General features: G+C 37.4%; 1 protein-coding gene across 5 annotated transcripts in view; it reads right to left on the minus strand.

The window, feature by feature from the left end:
- LOC107285531 (kinesin-like protein KIF1A) overlaps window positions 1–19,311 on the minus strand; it is an 82,748-nt gene extending 63,437 nt beyond the window's left edge. For all 5 annotated transcript variants that reach the window (XM_015813731.1, XM_029283696.1, XM_029283695.1 and 2 more), the window contains exons 1-4: window positions 19,206–19,311; window positions 4,120–4,196; window positions 1,410–1,589; window positions 691–756 (exon numbers count right to left, since the gene is read on the minus strand). In XM_015813731.1, the coding sequence (XP_015669217.1) occupies window positions 691–756; window positions 1,410–1,589; window positions 4,120–4,196; window positions 19,206–19,311 (429 nt within the window). The remainder of the gene's footprint in view (window positions 1–690; window positions 757–1,409; window positions 1,590–4,119; window positions 4,197–19,205) is intronic.
- Window positions 19,312–21,622: the final 2,311 nt, after the last annotated feature.

The following is a 21,622-nucleotide window of genomic DNA, read 5'->3' on the forward strand; positions in this document are numbered from 1 at the left end:
ACACTATACCCATAGTTAATTGGTATTAATCAGTATATAAGGCACTTCCACACAGGCTAACAAAACAGCTCTAGTTCTATGTGCCATTGTGCTGGTTGTCTATATTTTGCCGCTAAACGTAATTTATTTCTGACACAATTGGAGGGTATTTTCGATTGCACAAAAGATATCCTTCCATTTGCAGCCTTGACGATTTGTAGCAGTTCTTCCTCATCCTATCACCTCATTCTTGTCTTTTCTTTTCATTTCTAATAAACCACCAAACCACTAAGTAGTGTCTGTACGATTTCCTCCCGAGGTCAGAAAAGGATAAGTTTACTTCCCAATATGCTTAGTGATCTTATTTTATACTTTCAAAAATGGGAAAATATTAAAGGGGCTGAAAATCCTGATTATTGCATCAATAACCCTCCCCACAATAATAATAATAATAATAATAATAATAATAATAATAATAATAATAATAATGACAAACTATTTAATAATTATCCTTGATTATAAAACAATTGTCCACACATGTTACAAAACAAATCTGAGGATTCAGAAATACATTATTAGAAAGCTTTTTTTGGCAAGCGCATTTTTCTTCAACTTTACATATTTCTGCAGCCCCAGCATAATAAAGTTTCTTTTGCTGCTCGAAACTACCTATAAAAATGATATTGAGTATTGGAAAGTTGCCAACTGTACCTCCACTGAGTAGGACATATTGTCATTTGTGGTGTCATTGATTCGAGAGAAGAGATCCTCGCACAGCTTCATAGCATGAGAAAGACAAAAAAAAGTTACAATTCTGTAACAACAGTACTATTTTACATCATTTAAGTTTTCAAATTGTTTGTAAAAATAAATATTTTCCATAAATAATATTTGGGGAAAGGCTCTTAATTAATTGAAAAAAAGTGATCTGGATAAAAATGTAAATTCCAACCAAATCGTGAATTTTTCTTTTTAATAGGGATATACGATATTGCAGAAGGAACTATTCCCAGTGACAACATCTTGCAACTCAAAATTTTCTATTGTTTTATAAGCTACACTTCTGTACAAGCATACAAGTTGTTGAATTCATATGCCAACAGTGACCAACTCAGTGATTTACTCAGAGGTCTCCTTCTATGACAGAACGTTTAGTTGAGACTAAGTAAACCAATTCTATTCGTTCTACTGCTTCCCTTTCTTGAATTTTTAATAATCAGGGATAAATCCTTCTTTTGTTTCCATCTACCATTGTTCAATTCTATTCATGCCACATCTTTCTATTTTCTGAAGATGTCACGGGATTTTATATTTCCACCCCTTTCTTGATTGTCACTTGTTAACAGAACTGCTTCATACGCTTCCTGTCCCAAACATTATTTTCTTGGATCTGTTTCTTACTTTGAGCTATTTCCCATTGTCATAATTACCTGGGGAATTATGCCTTGCTGGTCTTTCTCTTGTTTACCCATCATTGTATATGACTTGCCAGCCCCAGTCTGGCCATAGGCAAAAATGCAGACATTATAACCTTCAAAAGCATGTTGCAGCATCTCCTCTCCAATGTCCAGATACACTTGCTTTTGAGAAGCATAGTTTATGTCTTCAGGCTGCTCAGAAAAAAGAAAAACAGAGATCACTGAGGGGAACTGGAAACGATTTGAGAGAAGACAAAGGAAAGAGGGGAAAAATCTTTTCTCCCTCTGCACAATATAGTCAATTTGAAGCCCCCAAATGTTCTAGTTCAATCCTCACAAACCTTGATCACTGGCCATTCTGACTGGGACAGATGACTGTTGCTATCCAAACACTTGGAGGGCAATAATACCTCTCCTTGATAGGAACTATTCTAAATTCATTATATACTTAACTTGCAACCACTTGTCTAACAATATTTAAAATGGCCCTGGAAAAAGTGTCTTACAAACTGTCCTCAAAAGACCATAGCATCAACTCTGCAGTCATGTGGTCACAATTCAAGTGGTTGGAAATCGGCTCACATTTATGCCTGTTGCAGCATCTTGATCACAATATGCTACTTTCCCAGCTGGCTTCAGACAAGCAAAATCAATTAGGGAAACTGGATTTGCTTAACAACCAAGTGATTTGCTTAATGACTGAAGTGGTTTGTTTAATGACTGTGGTAAAAATGGTCATAAAATTGGGTACAATCGCATGATGATTTGCTTAATGACCACATTGCTTAGCGACCAAAATTCCAGTCCCAATTGTGGTTGTAAGTCTAGGAATATATACATGCATACTTTTTTCCTAATATTTTTTGGGAAAAATAACTTTCATAATTACCAATAATTTAAAGTGGGTCTCCCTAAGAAAAAGGAAAAGTTGTGTGCATATCTGTTTGTATGAGGGATGCTGTCCCGGTCCTGTCCCTTAAATATTGTCATTTGACAGGATCTCTATCTCTACCCTTTTAGCCTTCGGGGTCTATGAAGTCCTGGCTCTTCCCCCAAGCACTAGGCTAGGATGAAGGTTGAGCTGTGAGGATGACAGTCTGTGCCAGAAGTAAAGGGCACTCTTGTTTTTAGCAATATTTTAATAAAATTGTGAGCTGCTTATTCATATGAGATAGATAGCAATATAAATCCTGTCAGTAAATAAATAAAAAATAAAATAAAATTACTATTAATAATTGGTCGTAGTAGGAATGCTGTGATGGACTTCATGTTAAAGCTTAATTGTTTTACTCCATATGCCTATAAAATAGCTTGTGTTTTCAGCCACCTTCTAATTTATCCAGTATACTATCTTTGGAGGATGGAAAAAGTACTTGCCATATTGGAAGGTACCAATTTTTTAAAAATGTTATTGCTTCTTCTATCTACACTTTTAAATGTGTTGTTCTGTAGATCACAAAAGAATCCAGTTACAGATAATCTTCATTTAATTACCACAACTGAAACCAGAACATCAGTAGTTGAGCAAAGTGGTTGTTAAGCAAGATGGCATGTGACTGCCTACATGACTGCTTTACTCAACAACTGCAATCCTGGCATTCCCAATTGTAGTCATTAAGGAATCATGGAGGTCATTAACAGCAATAGCACTCAGACTGATATACTGCTTCATAGTGCTTTACAGCCCTGTCTGAGGGGTTTACAGAGTCAGCATATTGCAATCTGAGTCTTCACCGAGTCTTCACTGTGGAAGGATGGAAGGCTGACTCAATCTTGAGCCATTCAGGATTAAAACTCCTGGTTATAGGCAGAGTTAGGCTGCAATACTGCATTCTAACCATTCCACCACCACAGCTCCTCAAGCAGACACAGTCCCAGGTAAGGAGTGTGGGGTGCCTCGGTGGGAAGGAAAACCATGAGAGGCTCAGCTCAGGAGCTGAAAATTCTCTCTTCTGAGATCCAAGCAGGATTCTCATCCCCTGAGGAAGAGATCCTTATACACAACCTGCTCAAGTCCTCGCAGGGCCTCCCACATCTGCCTGAAACATCCTACATTCCTCACCTTACTGTGTTGCCTTTCTGCTCAGGAGCTGAAAATCCTGCTTGGATTTCAGCTCTCTCTCATCTTTAGGAGCTGCCTGAAAGAGCTGCCTGCTGAAGGATATCAGCTCTGCTGTAAGCAGAAAGGAACTTCTTCCACAGGGTGCAGAAATGGAGCATAAATCATCGGGATTTAAACTCCACTTTTGCCCCCCATGGGAGAATGTCAACTTCCCTCTCCACACAGAAGGGAATGCCTTTGGCAGGATTCAGGAACAGAGCTCAAATCTCCAGGCTATAGGTAAGGAGCTTTGCTTCTGGAATACTTTCTAGTCCTTTTACCAGCAATGTCACCATCTGTATATATTTTTGCAATGTGAACACAACCTGCAATACATATGCTCTTGGTCACATTAGAAAGAGGAAGTTTAAAAATGAGTAGTTGCTAACTTTTTAAGCTGCTGCCAACTGCCTCTCCTGTAGGGATACATTTTTCTAGCCAATCTGAGGTCCCATGTTAACAGAATGACCCAACAAAGTTCAATTCACATTTACATATTTTTTCCAAGATTCAGTTTAATTGGAAAGATTTTTTTTAAAAAATCTAAGTTTTAGTTTTTGAAGCCTACACAAAGGAATCCCACAGCCAACCCCCCTCCTTTGTGCCCTAATATCTACTTACAGTTGTATGAGACCAGTAGGAATAGTCGAAGCTGAAACTTTTGGGTGTCTCTTTGGGTTGCTTTGGATTAATGATAGCTAGGAAGAAGCAGAGTAGAAACATTATACAAGGAATTAGTAAACATCATTTCTAGATTCAATAAAGAGAAGTATCCAAGTTCATAAAACTATCCAATCCATGAATTTGAGAAACACTTTTTACCTGTACTTCCTAGAAAGTTAACACTCCAGGTGCCCTCAAGAAAAGTTCAGGTTCATCACGAAGAATTGTTTAGTAATCTGTGAACTGGCTAGGTGCATCATGACTTGGCATTGCAAAATCAAGTTACAAATATGCAAACAAAACATTTAAGTACAACAATTTTGCATATCTACAAATTTCTTTAAGATAAATCTCTTCTCTCTTAGACAGACCAGTCAAAAAATGGTGCTCTAAGTTTCCTAACAAATGTCAGATATTATATTCATGAAGTAATGGGAGAAAAAGTAACAAGTTTTTACTAAAAAAAATGCAAAATAAATACCTTTAAATATTTTTATTCTCAAACCTTTCCTTCAGTAAGTTTTCTCCCGAAAGGAAAAATCTAAGTAGCTGTCATTATAAATATATTACTTCCCTGCAGACATACACAAAATTTACCACAGTGAATACAATTTATGCATACAATTTAAATAGCAAATAATCTAATATGAATCTTTATTATATCAAAAGTTAGGTACGTGTACAAAGTCAATAGACTGAAGCAGAAATATGTAACTGAATATAAATTGATTCTCTATATTGGTCTACAAGGTCAAATATCATTATGGTAACCATGCCAAATGAGGAAGGGTTTATCAGCTGCCAACATAAACCATTTATGTTGGATTAAAACATTTTCAAGTAGCATATTCAACTACAGGTGATCTTGTAATACAATAAATCTAACAATTATTAGATTAATTATATTCTAATGAAAGGTCACAAGATCATTGTTTAATTTGTTGATATATCTGGGATAATTTCTTCCACACTTTTACTGAAAAAGTAATAGGAAAAAAAAAAAGGCACTAGAAAAATGGAGACATAATAACATTTAACTGGCTTTTCCATATCAGAGATCACAAGTGGCCAAATATCCCATCCATTTTTTATCATCTGCTGGAATGTCTCATAATGTACACATCTGTGATTGGCTAGCTATCTGTGAAACCTATTCCATAGAAGACAAAGACAAGGTATAATAAGTGCCTTACTCCTTTAATAATTCCTCCCTTTTTTCTTGGAAAGTCATTTATGTGAGGCTCCAATGCCTTTTTTGGTAACAGAAGTAGGGAACAGGTGGCCCTGTGGGCATTGCTGAATTAATAAGGGAGGACTGCCAGCTTCCTATCCCTATGTTGTATCATTTCAAAAAAATATTTCAGTTACTTAATTGAAATGAAGAATACTTACTAACTTACTAACTTAAATCGATATTACTTGTGTTCAGTTCTTTTGATTGATGGGGAGAAAACAGCTCTCAAGTCAGAATGAATGAAAGTAACTTTTAGATGTGTTGGTTTATTACCTCTAGGATTTGGTACTACAAGACAAGTGTTTAATTATCTACTGCAATTTTTTGTAGGGATGCTGATTATCTGTGAGGTGCCTTTGTAATGTTACAAAAGATGCTAGAATACAACTCAGATCAGCCAATGCAAGCCCTATCAACACCCCAGCGACATATGATCTTTTTTTTCTCCCTAAGAGAACATTTCATTTGAAAACATATGGAAAAGTAACACCAAGACTTCCACATCAGGAATCTAAGACAGAACTGAAGTTCTTGGGAACATGCAGCCATGGTGCTTTTTTGTGACTTTTGGAGAGCTGATTCTCACTTACTCATGGGAAAAACTGGGAATCAGATCTGACCATCACAGCAAAAGGCAGATGGATAGCTTGGCCTCCCACTTAAAGAAAAGGGGACATCTAGCATTTTGCATACTGCGGACACAAGGAGGTGCGACAAATGAATCCTGAATTCATCCTATATAGGAGCTGCTTTTGATACACTGCAATCAGTGGAATTATTTCATAAAGTCGTCTTAGTTCTTCAAATTCATTATTAGACGTTCTTGAATTACTGTGGGCTTGTTATTTTTTCCAATCTAGCCTACCTAGGAGAAATCTATCAGTTCTAAATCTACCCAATGGCACAGTTTCTTGATATTTTGAAATGAGGAATGATAAATTGGTTCTAAAATGAGCCTAGAACATAGACATGCATATCAATCGCAATATTCCTTTTTGGATTAAGCAGCATTTTGCAAAGTGTAGAAAAACAGTAATAAGCAATAGTTCTTCATAAATTTGGGGTATATAATACTTAAGTAATTTACCTGAATAAACTGTGGCTTTACTGAGATGGTGGTCATCTTACAATGTTGGAAAAATCAATTTGATATATACATATTGGTGGCTACAGCTAAAAGGAGGTAGGAAAAGGCAGATGCCAGAAATTTTGGTGGGGGAGGGGGGTACAGGCAGCTGGATATGTTGCACTTGAAGCAAGGACAGTAGCAGTTGTAGCAGCAGCCAATTTGACTATAAGCGAGATATATCTAACTAACCTGCTCCCCTCTTCCTCATTTTTCCCAGAGTTTTTCTTTCAATAACATCTTTAACTACTACTTGCCACTGCTAATACTCATGGCTTTTTCCTTGGGATAGAACCCCAAACATTTCTGCTTGAAACCTGCATGTTTCAGTTTGAACATTTCTCAATGAAAATCAACTACTCTGTGCAGATGGTTTATGCACAAAGTGTTTCACATATCCCAAAAAGCAAAACCTAGAAGAAAATAAACTGAATGCTTAGTAAACAATTGAACATAGATCAAGGGATAAGAAAAAATGTATGACATACCCTTAGTTATTTAATGTATTTGTTAAGTCTATAAGAATATTTGTGGAAAGTGAATGAACTTCTGCAGAAAACGTATTTAGGGGAAAAAACAAAGGCATTTCCCAAACTGTTTTCCAAAAAACATGATTCCTCTTGCCCCAAATTCTGCTAATGGCCACTTTGCATTATCTGGTAATGGCCACTTTGCATTATCCTCTTGCCCCAAATTCTGCTAATGGCCACTTTGCACCCCAAAATGTTAAAGATAACTCCAGTCTATGGCAAGGTGTACTCTCATTGCCAGCAGAATAAGGTTACAGCCAACAGTTTATTTGCATGCATAAGGTTCCAGATTCAATCATTATATCTCCTATTAATATTCTTGACATAGAGGAGTTGGGAATCCGAGTTATGAACGGGTCAGTGCAACCATCTTAGTGCAGAGGTCTAAATCAACCGATTTTCAGTTCTGATACTGTTTCTAGCAGTTTGATTTCAGAAGTAATGGTAATGAGGACTGAGAGGCATTCAAGCACTAAACGTTTGTCTCCTGGTGAACCATAAGCATACTTTAAAATTCTGCACACATTTCTCTTCTGATGTCAAGAATGTTACTATGGCAATCTAAGAACTGAGACTGACTTGGCTTTGTCAATCTCTCTTAATTGTTACTGCATTTTAAACAGAAGAGGCACGAAATATGGAATAATGGTAAGCCTAAAAAAAGAAGCAACTCTATAATTTTATACATCATTTGGATGACCTTTCAGAATAAAATGGTGTGGAGTCAAGAATTACAATTTAATAGGAAGGTGATGCGTCATTCAAATTAGAAATTCTCTTCATTATGTAGACTCAGTTGCACCAATGACAAGTTCATTTTCAAAGAAGAAAAAGAAAAGGACAAAGGCGCACACACACCCCTCCATAGGTGATACAGAGGGAAGCATGTAAGGATAGCAAGATTAAGAGTAAAAAGGGCAATGTTGTTTTAAAATTCAGGACATAGAAGCATGTTCAACTGGATTATAAGCAATCTAATGCTAAAAATGTAAGTAGCACCATCTCTTCCCCCATTCATGTCCACATTTGCCCAACATCATCTCCAGACAGGGCTAGATAAATCTTTTTCCCCATCTTATTTTTTTCTGGGCTAAAAGAAACTTAACAAAACTAACTAATTCATTTACCAATCCATCCAGAGTATACATACACACAAACAATAAAGTATGAATCTGATACTTAGAAATAAAACACAGTTTTTCATGCCCTTGACTCACCTAGGAACTCGATAAATACAAACAAGCTAACAGTAACTATGATCAGACTCCATAATGTTATGTGGGAATGACCTTCAGAGATAAAGGGAAGAGATGCTGCCTAGAGAGAGAAGGTGAGAGAATTGTAATTTCTGACTTGGAAGATTCTGTTAATGTAGTCTTACAATAAAGTAGAATTAGCTCCTCTTGTCATGTTCCTGTCTGGTCTACTCAGGAAACTGACAGACTCTTACTCCTTATTCATACTTGGAATCATTTTCATACCACTGAAAAGTTCACATAACTAATAAAAATATTATGCACGGTTATATGCTTCATGTCAGCCTGCTCCAACCTTGTTTCCCTCTTGGTACTTGCTGGAATTGGAGATGTCAGAAAAACACAATTTTAATTTCAAGAGATAATTTAGGAAGGCAGTAGTCTTCCCATCACATCTAAAATTCACTAGATTGGGGAAATCTCCAGTAATAAAGGGTTTTCAGTATTTTCTTAATTATAACTTGAAGTTATTGGTGTACCTTTACAGGTTTTGCTGTGGTTTGAGGCAAAATATGTGTGGGAATTCTGAGAAATAAAGCATAAAGCTTTATCTGAACTATGGTTTGAGACTAACTTTGGGGTGAATTTATTCATTCAACAAACTTTCACCATGGCAAACAAGCATATCACATGGAGAAAGACATACATACACACAAAAATGACTATTTAGCATCCCATATCACCAGTGGTATACATTGTGATCTGAAGGGCCAGGAACAAAACTCTCCATCTGGGAAGGAGCCAAATGCACGAGTGAATTTAAAAAGGTAGCAATTTGCTTTGTATTTGTCTTCCACCAAATCAGAGACTCCAAGGATATGACTCCAGAAGCAATGACAAGATCCTCAAACTGACATTCAATTGTTTTAAAAAATTGATAGAATTAATATTGGGGAAAAATGATTATTTCAACAAGGATGCCCATAGAATGTACCTGATATATCAATTCAAAGTGGTATTCAAGGTGAAAAAAGAAAACATTCCTTGTATTTTTTTAAAACCTTTTTGTAACTTTAAAAACTAATCAAAAGAAATAACTGCTAAGGTTGTTCACATGAAGCAATTGTCTTTCTGCTGCAAGAGGCAAAAGAACCCCCAAACTCACACAACTTTTGCTTTTGGTTACCCTTGAAGAAATGAGTTTTTGTTTCTTCCCCTACTTCAGATAAAGCAGGCACGAGCTTTCCTGCACATTTGCTCAACCATATCCTCTTCTTTCAGCTCATCTTCCTTCCTTCCTTCCTTCCTTCCTTCCTTCCTTCCTTCCTTCCTTCCTTCCTCCCTCCCTCCCTCCCTCCCTCCCTCAGGTTTGCCACAAATGACTATTTGTCATGATTCATTTTATTTTATATCTGCCTGGCGTAAAATGGCCTCCCTCACATATGGTGCATTGCTGGAGAATGAACTGTGTTTATAACACTAAATTGTAAAGGCCAGAGGAAATGAATAAAACAGCCCTCTGTCCTGAATTAATGATAAGCCTTTCTGAAAAACCAGCAGTTGCTAAAGAAACTGCCAAGGGGAATCAAAATGGTGAGCATGGCCACCAAAGCAAAGGTACTGCAAAGGTCCTGCTCTTAAAAATGTATGGAGCTATCAAGTTATTTGAAATGTTGAAATCATATATTATAAATGTTCAAAATGTTGAAATCATATGACAGAGAAGGAATCCATAGCCTTATGTAGTCCTTGGTTGTACCAATGTTTAAAAAGTGTTAGCCTTTAAATATCTAATGACAGTTTCAAGGGTAAAATCTTTGCTGTGCTTGTAGTTAATGGCGCAGACTCATAGGGCAAGTGACCACTTTGGGCAGGGAAAGATGTTCCTTCTTTTAATCCCCAAGCACTCTCCTTCATCACCTTTCAGTTTTTCCTCATCAATCTTACTTTCCTCTGACACTTGGTGTTAGAGGCCGGGCAGCAGCCTCCTAGTGGAAATTTGGGAACTTATAAAATCTCATAGCAAGGTTCCAAAGAGCACAGATGTGATGATTCCACTGGACACTTCCCCAGAAACTCTTCAGATGTCAGCTCAGGAGAAGATGACCAGTTCCTGGCACATCAGGAGGGGAATTGGTCAATGGCTCCAAGTAGCAATCTGAGAGTGATTTGGCTGAAGCACAGCTACAGCAGGACAGCCCTAAGGTGTCAGATGGGGAAAGCATGCAGCTGCAGCTGGTCAAGGAGGAGGAGGAGGAACTGTCTTCTGCACCTGATCCAAGAACACATAGGGCAGAGAAAAGGCAGGAGCAGTGAAGGTCAGCCAGATTACTCATGAGGATAAGGCCTTGCCCTTCTTGATGGGCTGCACTGGAAGTGGCTATCTCGCCTTGTGTGTTCTGGTCGTTGTGATTCCTGCCTCACTTTGGATTGACAGACACCATGCCTTGACTTGGATTGTGCTTTGTGAACTCTGGACTTTTCTTGCCTCATAAACCCTCTTGTATGGTGGATTTAATTTTGCCTAATGAGTTTATTTTTATTGGGAAACTTTCAAATGCCTTGTGGACTCATTAGCCATTGCTCTGTGGACTAGCAGTGGTCTGCTTGTGGCTGGACTTAATTGGAATAGTTCCAGGTTTTTGGTGAAGGGAATTGCTGCGGAATATTAATAAACCCATTAAACAGTGGTGGGAGTCAGCCAGTTCATACCAGTTCAGCAGAACCTGTAGCTAATTTTTTGTTGCCCAGACCCAGAACTGACTTCCAGAAGCGGCATCCACACAGAAAACCGGTTGTTCACATATTTGAATACCACCACTGCCATTAAATCATGTGTGGGGGGGCAGCACAGCAGATGAACTTCACAAGAATAGTCCCTAGTCTGCAGGCCACTCTTTTAATTTTTCAAAAAACTTTAATTTTATGACAAAAAATGTCATAAAATCATGTCAGTCACATGGGTGCCTCAAATTATGACCATCATGACATACGATGGAAGTTCTGGACTCCATTACATTTGTAAGTCAAGGACTATCAGCATTGAACAGTTGATATACAGATATTCCTCAATGTACAACCATAATTCACAATTACAGTCATAAGTCATGCCAGTCATTAAGTAGGTCGCCACATGACTATGCCCAATTTTATTACCTTTTCTGCAACACTTTAAGCAAATGTGGTGGCCGTAAAGCAAACATGACTGACATTAAGTGAATACAGCAATCATTAAGTCAATCCATTGCCTGCAATGACATTATTTGCTGGAAACCGGAACTAAACAACCGTTTCTGGAAACAATGCCATAAACCATGGTCACATGACCCTAGGATGCTGCAAACAGTCTTAAATGTGGGCCAGTTGCCAAGCACCCAAAATGTGATCATATGACTGTGGAGGTATCACCACTAGAAGTCAATGATTACTTGTAGTGATCCATTTCTTTCCTTTTGCTTGAGTATCTCTAAAGAAACCCTTCTTACTATTCAAGGCATCCTTCATAACCTAGCTCATTCTGAATCGTAGCTTTCCTAACATCTTCCCTGCAATTTTACGCTCTCCATATGGACCTGTCCTTTGGTCTTCAGTCTTAACAAAGCATTTTGAGTAGCCACATTGATTTCTACTTCTGTCTTCTATTTTTTTTTTCTTATTGGAATTACTTGCAGTTGAATTTTTTCCCTTTTTTTCAGAACTCCCAAGCACCTAAGTTTTTTCCCCTCTCACTCCCATGGAAATCTATCTGAGTTTTAAAAATTCTGATTTTCTGAATTCAACCATTGTTTGCCTTAAAACCAAGAGCTTCAGGATTATATTATCTCTTCCTACAATATTCCTGCTACTTCCACTGACTAATTCTTCCTTACAGATTAGTATTAGGTTAGGAGTAGCTGATCATTTTGTCCTTTCCTCCAACCTCTGAAAGAAAAGTTAGGAATTTTCTGGAAAGGTCATATTTGGCAGAGTTTGCCCTCCAACACAAGTTGGGCTAATTATTCATGCCTCTTTGAGATACTGAAATTTGCTTTTAAAAAGATAATCCACATCTGTTGTTGGATGAACATCAGCAGATAAATAAATAAAAACAGCACTCTCTTTATTTCTCTATCACAGATGTTCTCTGTACCATAGCCAAGCTCATTTACTTGAATATCTGAACAGGAATGAATATATTATTCTTCCTATTCTATTGATCCTTTGAACAAATTGCCAAACTGCATCTTTCAACTGCTATATTCCAATCATGGAACTGATCCCATTAATCTCTATTATGTATCTATTAAATCACATTCGTCTTTCTTTACCAAAAGTTCAAGCCCATTTTATTATTCACATTCTAAACATAACTATACAAACAACAAAGGCTATAACTTTATGAACCAATGTTCTTTCTGATTTTTCACTGTAAACAAGACTGGGAGTCGTGGAGTGCACTCCTAAGATGTCTCCAAAGCATACATGTGCAACACACGTATGTCTCCAGCTCACCCGCCACCGTACAAAAGAAAGAATTGTACACTCCCTCAGATGTGTCAACAAAGGTAAATGCAGCCTTAAGATACATCACAATCTACAGCGGGGAGAGCCATACTTACGTCGTTTTGATTGCAACCATAAGATACATCAGAGTCTACAGGGAGGAGAGCTGCAGTGTCGGTGTCGTCTTTGGAAAAGCGAGACTAACAATACAACAAGGCCACAACGTACCAAGGTTAGAACTCTGTGGTACCATATTGACAGCAAAACTCACCAAGCTGACAACAAAAATGATAGGCCTTGAGCTACAGTCCACCACCTTCTACACAGACAGCAAGGTGATGTCAAGCTACATCTGCAAACAAAGCAGACACTTCTACGTCTATGTAGGCAATAGAGTAGAAACATGTCTAAGCCCTGAACAATGGCAACATGTGCCAACAGATAAGAACCTTGTGGACCAAGTTAAGTGGCCCACCCTTGCGACACAGTTGACAGAATTGATCTGGCTAAGTTCTTGGCTTGTCCAGACAGCCTGATGCCACAAAGACCAAAACACTATATGCTTCTAGCTCCAGATCAACATGCCAAGAAGTTGATGTGAAGGAATTATTGATTTTTTACTGTTCTGAAACCTGAATCAAGATGCTTTTGTAATTCAAGAACAGACAGATGACAGATAAAGATGATTGTAAAACAGACATTTATTCAGGAATACTGCTGAACTCACGTTTCTTGTAGTTTCTTCTTGATATTGCATATCTGTTCATCTTTATAGGTAAAAAATCAATAATTCCTTCATATCAACTTCTAACGTGGGTTAAGATTGTGTATGTCCTCCGGTGAACTCATGCTTATCACAAAGACATTCCAAACTGGCACGTAGCCAGGATATCCTGTGACCTGTTAACATGGGATTTACTGAATAGCTAAACTACATTACCCATAAGCCATTTCTTAAGGAGACAGCGCTTAACTCAATAAAAGCCAAACATTCTAACATACAGACCCAGCTAACTGGCTGATCCAGAACAAGGCTCATAACAACAACATTTTGCAGAACAAGCTTATCTATGAGCCCAGCTCATATGACAACACCTACCCAATCTTGGCTGAATCTGAAAAAAATTAAGCAGGATGGTCTACAAGACTAGAAAGTCTGCCTCCTGCCCAACCTTAAACACACCAGTTCATCCTTGCTTAACTAGCTAGGCATAAAGAATACAGGGCTATCATCTTCTCCAGTAAAAATTAAATAGGTATCTTTTTTCTTAATGAACACAAGCCTATTTTATGCAAATCCATTTTATGCAAATCTCTCTCCTATTTTGATTTATTTAGGGGACACACATTTCCCCTTTTTCAGAGATGAAAAATGGCCACTTTGGGGAAAGAGAAAATAAATAACATATTTCAGGTTTTGTTTTAGAAACCACATCAAAAGATAATAGCAACCACAGATGCTGCAGTAGTAACACATTCTTCAGTTACAAAATATTGTGATCTAATACACCCTGGAGACTTCCAGGGGAGGTATGGCAAACTGAAGATTACTCTGCAAAAGCAGAACCAACAGCCACAGCAAAAACCAAGAAACCTTGGAACCTCTCTGGTTAAGGAGAGGTTGGGAGATTGCCCATATGTGCAAATAATTACAGTATAAGCTTAGCCGTAAGCACATAAAGAATCTGAAACAAACAGCAAAAAGCCAAATAAGGTTTTGATCTTAGAAAGTTATAAATGGACCAAGGGTCCAGATAAATTTGGAGTATTTTATAATAAGATTTTGAAATTAATTACAGAGAACAAACACTTCTTGTGCGAAATGGATCTCTTTTGGTTTTTGGAAGACAAAATAGAGATAAGTAATTTCATGATTTTAAAACTCGACACACGAAGGTGCTAAAGATTTTAGGCAGAGCCTAAAAAATTCTTGACTTCTTGACCAAATATTGCTGCATACTTCTAACTTTGAAAGGAAACTTTTAGATCTGCATATCACCAAACTAAGAAAAAATTATTCTTTAGTAAGAGGAGCTCCAAAAGCTGCAATAGTCAGCTCAACAGCAGTCAAAGAGAGAAAAGCATAGAAGCTGTTTTTTCATCACATTCAACTGCACGCTGAAAAGATCTTGCTTTGGGGGAAGAATGTTAATGATCTCCTGGAAATAATACACAGCTTTTTTTTCTCTCCCTGCATAATACTGCCTTGCCTGACTCTTAACAGAAAAAAAAATAATGCAAACAAAACTGAAGGTGGCTTATTAAAAGGAAAGGGAGAATTACCTTGGTCATCCCAAACACCTCTCAAAAGAGAATGACTACTCAGTTGAATAAAAAAATATAGTGGTGGGAACCAGCTTTTTGTGGCAGAAGCAAGAGGTTGAGAAATGGGGATGCAGAAGTATTGACTCTCTTTTTTTTTCTACAACCAACAGTATTTACTATTTTTTCCCAGGGAAAAAATAAACAGCATGCATTTTATTTATTCATTCATTCATTCAAATTTATTAACTGTATAATTCCAATGGATTCTGGGCAGCATACAAAACTGGACAATTCAATAAAACCAAATAAAGCATTAGATTATATTAAAGCAGTCTTATAAACAACACAAATAAGACAAAGCAGAGGTCCCAGATATACAATAATACATCAACCCGAGGCCTAGGATCAAAGGCAGCTTTTAAGAGCTTTCCAGAACCCGAAAACAGAGTGCCCTTATGTCAGGAGAGGAGATCCTGTTCCAGAGGGTGAAAGATAGCCATTCGGTTTTGTCAGGATTGAGTCAAAGTCTGTTGCACCCCATCCTGAACAGCCTCCATCCCATTCTGAATGAGTCAACAGTTTCATCTGTGCAGCTCGACGTTGAGATATAGAGCTGGATATGATCAGTATACTGATGACACTGGATCTCAAATTAGCAGATGACCATGCCCAAAATTTCATATAAATGTTAAACAGAATAGAACATAGAGCCCTAGGACACTCCTCGTGTGAAGGGTCATGGAGGCATTCTGTCCTCTGAATCCACACCAAGTGCAACCAATTGCTGAGGAAGGATGTGAACCATTAGAGCAAGTGCCTCTTCATCCTAACCCCCACAACCCCTACACCCCCCACAACCAGTTTAGAAGGATACTACGGTCAACAACATCAAAAGCTGCTGAGAGATCATCAACAATCAGAACCAGCACTATTTCCATAAGGTACCCAGTCTGAAACTGATCCAGATAATACATTTATTCCAAGATTCTCTGTAGTTGTTGTCCAACCAAGGGGATATATTAACTCTGATCACCAAATAGTATAGTGGGCACTTCAGAAGAATCTACGAACTAGGCTCAACCTCTATGTTTGAGCAAATACATACTTGTCTTTCATATAGAAGTTTGACATATTGACCAGCTGTCACTTTAGCAGGAAGAACACCTGCAGTATATGAGCTAGGGAGAAGACTTTTCTATGTGGGACACACAGAATCTTACAGAAGTCATTTGGAAATATCTAAGGGCAGAGAGCAATTCATCTGTAAGGGAAATGGGAAAGTTTGGCTCTGCCTATCTGAATGTCTAAATCCCATACCAATCCTATATTCTCTGCTAAAGTTCTACCAAGGATTGTATAGACCAAAGCAAATAGAGTTGGTATTGACACTGTATCCTGTCTCAGCTCTGGAATGATCATTTCTAGGCTGATCATTTCTAACCATATAGATAATTTTTGACAGTGTTTGGTGAACATCATATTTACTTGTTTGTTTCCTGATTATACTACCAGCTTTTGTATTTTCTCTGCTTTCATATCCCTATTGCAAGACAGATATACCCTTCATTCTCCCTCCATCACTGTTAGGAGTTATTTCCCAGGTTCCTAATATTGCTTATATATTTATTTTAACAATATAAAATCTGCATGCATTCTAATGATACCCATGTCTACACAATTTATAATAATAAAAACGTTGGCAACTTCCATAGCAGAAGCACACTACTGCATAAATATGTTTAATAGTCCTCTCTAGTCAGTATTAGATACAGACTAACACTATTTCTTTATAAATCTATGCATAGAGTGGCCAGGCAATGATCTAGAGATTTCTATTGTCCCTTAAAAACTGCCAGATAAGTAGACAAATGAATCCAGAATTTCTTCAATTGTTTATTTCCCTGTTTTCTGTCAGCCTCCACTCCTACCTGTTATATAATACACCTAAAAGTCCAGTCCCTACAGCAGCTGGGAGAAGAGAGAGGGAAAGGAGAAGAGGCAAGAAGCCATAGCTATTTGTATATCTTGTGATTGGAACTTGATCATAAGACCTAGACATTCAGTCAAAAGAAACCATCATGGCCATAAATAGGATTTAGGAGTACACCATTATAACCGCTGGCACATTAGGACAGAAAGGAAAATAGCATTAAGAGTTACCTAACATTTGAATAAAGGAGTAGTGGCAGAATCAAAAGCTCAGCAAGTGCTATGGCCCACAATTACTTACTAAGAAACAGGGATCCAGAATAAAAGAAATTAGAGAATTTTGAAAGTTATCTGGAGACGGGGCTACAGTAGGTTCCCAAATAGCAATCTTAGTCTATCTTATATGAAGTCTGGGCACTGTAAGGGTAAAAATGTGAGCAATCTGCTCTTAGTGTCCTTTTACTCCTTTTACTCCCAATTTAGTAAAATACGGTAAAATAACTGAGCAGCTGAAATTCAGCTGGGCAAGGAGAAAATCTGTTTTTCACCAAGACAAATACCTTAGTCACTTACTATGTACGTGTAGAGTTGTTACTAGGAGCAGTTTATGATGCAGGCTGCTGGCAGATTAATCATACACAGCTTTGCGTTTGCAGTGCTGACACTCCCTAGTGTTGCTTCTACCATTGTAAGGATGTACTTCTTCCTGTACCCATCCTTCTCTTCCAATTATGCTCCGCAGCCATGGTGGACGATTCCTGTTCAATAACTGCCTGTTCTAAACTACCATATATAAGTTTATATAATGAAAGGGGACCTTCATTAAGCCAAAACTGAAACACTGCAGAGTCATTTTTTAAGATGCCTCATTGATGGATGCAAGACAAGATTTCAATACGTACTGTAGATCCTCAAGGACCAATCACCTATGTTTTTAATAGTAGATTTGGAATACCACCGCAATAGCTTGATTGCCTACAGAATACATACTTCATCCCTTCTGTAAATACCCCCAAAAGAGGTTTTTTTTTAAAAAAGTCTCTGTTCTCAGATGAACCAGCTCATATTTCCTTGCTGCCTCTCTTCTACCTAAGACTTATGCAGACAGAACTGCAAGCCCATAAAGTACAAAATGGAGGGGCTTTCATACCCAGCTAGAGGGATTAAGGACTATTTTCCCCTGCTCTAGATGCCTTTCTCCTGCAGGGGGGAAATGGTTTTGCTGTCTACAGACTATGGGGTTAGCATGCAGATGCCAGGAACAATGCTGTTAGATTGTCTTTAAAATGGATTATTTTAAGAGGTTTACTGAGAAATCAAGAATCCCACAGCTCTTCTGCCCTGTCCTACTTCTTTTATATCTAGTGGGGAGAGGAAGAATTTTTGGGGAAACAAGTGTTATCACCAAACAATGAACTAAATGCTCTCCAGAGTTAAGCTTGCTACGTTTATTTAGAGGACCAGATGATGAGCTTTACAATCAGGAATTGATTATTTAATTACAGTAGTCAAATTAATAGTTGTGCAACATTGGAAAACTACATAACGTAAAAATTGAGTTATGGATTAATAAGGCTGCTTTGTCATATTAGAAAAAAATCATAGAAAAAGTTAAAGTACCAAGACTTCAGAAGCAGGAGCCACAATTATATCAAATTCAGATGGATTTTATGGTTTACCTTAATAGCAATTGATTATTTAGTGTCAATATTAATGCCAATGTTGATGTTTAATTAACTGATTAATGTAGAGGCTGGGGAAAAACTCTAAATGACCTTGCAACATTATGCTAGCCAAATGGAAAATGTCCAGCTCAAAGGAGAAGGGTTCATCTTCAACAACCTCCCAATCACTGTCCAAGAGATAGGAGCTTCTACCGCATCTCTCTCTTCAAATGTTGCAGACCTGATCATTCTGTTCTACTTAGAAAATAAAATTATTCAAAATTATGCCTTAGCATTGCATAATGTTACAGTTAAAACTTTCTCCACATGAAGCAAAAAAAGACTTCAGCTTCTTATTAAGCTTTAATCCAACTTCCTGCCTTTATTCGGAAATGATATCATGGAAACAAACATATCAAAATAGTTACATATATTCCCACAGGACAATGCTTGGTACAATTTTATGAAAGATTAAATTATTCTATCTGTATAGTAAATTACAAAACCTCATTGACTAAGCTCTTTCACATCCCCTCTTTGATTAATATCAATCACACACGGAAGAGGCTCAAATGCAATTTGAAGTATCTAGTGGAAAATGATGGAGAAGTTACTCACTTGTGGTGTTTCCTGTCATTTGTATGATGCATTTGGAATCCTTACTCATTTCTCGGGAATTGAAGGGACGCACCCGCACTGCCACTTTTACTGAGGCTCCTGCCATCCTGGTGAGCTGCAGATTTTTATTCTCTTGCTAGGATTTTTCTTCTCAAAATGTCCTAGGAAGGAATTAAAAAGGTGTTAAGAAAGTATATCTCTTGAAGCTCAACCTGTCCTCAAGCATGATGATTTATTGTAGTGTTCGGATTGTTCTTATGATTGTTCTATCTTTCTTACTGTAGACTAGTATGTAAGCTATTCAAAGTTCTTCTTGATTAAAGCAAAACACAAGCCTATTAAGTGTGGTAGGAAACTTACCCCAATAAAGCCAATTGGAAAGAATTCTGAACAATGAGTAATTCCAAAGGATTGCAACAAGTCATTGGTACTTACAGAAATAAAGATAATTATATGAAAACTTTACCCAGATAGGCATGCATAAGGGGCTGCCTACTCAAAATAAAGATTATATTTCTACTACTTTCAAAAACAACCACCAGTTAATTTTAATTTTTTTAATTCCCTATTTCAAATTAATGTTGCATAATCAGGAGAAAAGGGACTGATTTGCACAATGCATTAAACCATAATATGGTTTGTATAATTTTGGTTAAGTGTATTTATTTATTTTTACTTATTTATTTGTATCCCAAGTTTATTATTTTTACAAACAACCCAAGGTGGTGAACATATCCAACATTACCTTCCTCCTCCTATTTTCCCCACAACAACAGCCTGGGCTGAGAGAGAGTGACTGGTCCAAAAATACCCAGTGTTGCGTGAATATAGCCAATGGTGGTTTACTCAATAAACTATGGCCAATACCCTCATTGAAATTTAAAAACTTAATGAAATCACTAACAAGATTTTTTTTGCCTGCCAATTAGTAATAAATTGTCTTCAAATATCTGCCTATCCTGAAATGTTTCCAGAATCTCTGCAAAATTGTATGTGTGGGAGGGTCCCCTGTTTGTGTAAAAGTTTTCATATATTGAGTATATGAGAGATTCATATATTTATACCTTCCCTGGTGCCCTCCAAATACGTTGTGAGTGCAGTTGCTAGAATTGTTAGCCAATCTAATGCTTTTCTGATGATGGATTTGAATTCTGAGTTGCAGTCTCAATATAAGTGGAGAACATTAGAATTTCCTAAAGAATGAGAATTAATAAAATCTTCTCCCAAAGATACTAATGCACTTTTGTAATGTATGGGATACATTACATTATGTTCTGGCAGTTGAAAAGCAAAATGGCCATAACAAAACTGATGAAACATATTCCAACATGTTAATTTAGTAAGGAATATTTAACAAGAGTCTCTATGGTACTAGTTACTTTGCAGATGCCCCATGACCCAGTTTTCTAGAGAGAACCTCTTTATTTTTTGACTAGCCATGGACCGGCAACTGGAGAGAGGGTTGGGGGTGGGAGACAATAAATGACAGGCTGAGCAGCTTTAAGGGCCTCCAAAAAAGTTGATCTGGCAGCTGCTTAAACAAAGCACAAAGGTTATTGACAAAGATGTCACTGGAAAACAGCAGACTTTGCTTTACAGCCTCTGATGCTGTACACACAAGAAGGCAGAAAGTGGTTTCTGTCATGTATTTTTAGTTTGAGGAACAGCAGCTATGTGGGTATTCTCTTTCTGCTCATCTTTCTGATACTTATTTAGTTTTTTAAAATGTAAAATTGAATTCTTCCTAACGTTGGCCAGGGAGATGTCATAACATTCCAGAATTATATAAGACTGCTCAAAAGGAAGATCTCAACATACAGTAGGTCTTCTTCCCCCTTATTTTTTGATGCCTTTTACAAAAGCTGGCATAAAATCAAAGAAAGCCTACCTTCCTTGCATTATCCGAATAACTGAGCTAAGCCTCCAAGGCCCACCTCCAGCCTTGTTTTAAATATGAATAATTAAATGAGCTAAGCGAAGCACTCAGTTAGCCACATCCAGCATCTTCTGTGGAAGCTAGGAAGTATAAGAGGAGAAAAAAAGGAAGACTCCATAGGGAACAACCAGGATACTTGTGCTGCAAAATCAATTGCTGCTTCCAGGCAGACCTTTTAATGCTAATGGATCATTACCAGATACTGTCATCATCCTTCAGTCACCATGCCACATTGTATCATCTTTTCAACCATTTTTTTTTCTTTAGAAGATTGATATGTTTAGTCATGAGGACTGGGAACAGAAGTGCAGATCTCTGAAGATTCAGGAATCCACAGCACTTTGTTTCCACCATTTGGGAAGGTTGACTTAGTTCATGTTTTTTTAAACTCCTGTCCATTCACCAATCCTTCCTGAACACCCATTTGTGTCAATATTTTTTAGAACATTAATGTCTGTATTTCAGATTTCCCATATACAGA

The sequence above is a fragment of the Protobothrops mucrosquamatus genome, unplaced genomic scaffold (assembly GCF_001527695.2).
Source record: "Protobothrops mucrosquamatus isolate PMUCROS unplaced genomic scaffold, P.Mucros_1.0 scaffold183, whole genome shotgun sequence".
Classification (NCBI taxonomy): Eukaryota; Metazoa; Chordata; class Lepidosauria; order Squamata; family Viperidae; genus Protobothrops; species Protobothrops mucrosquamatus.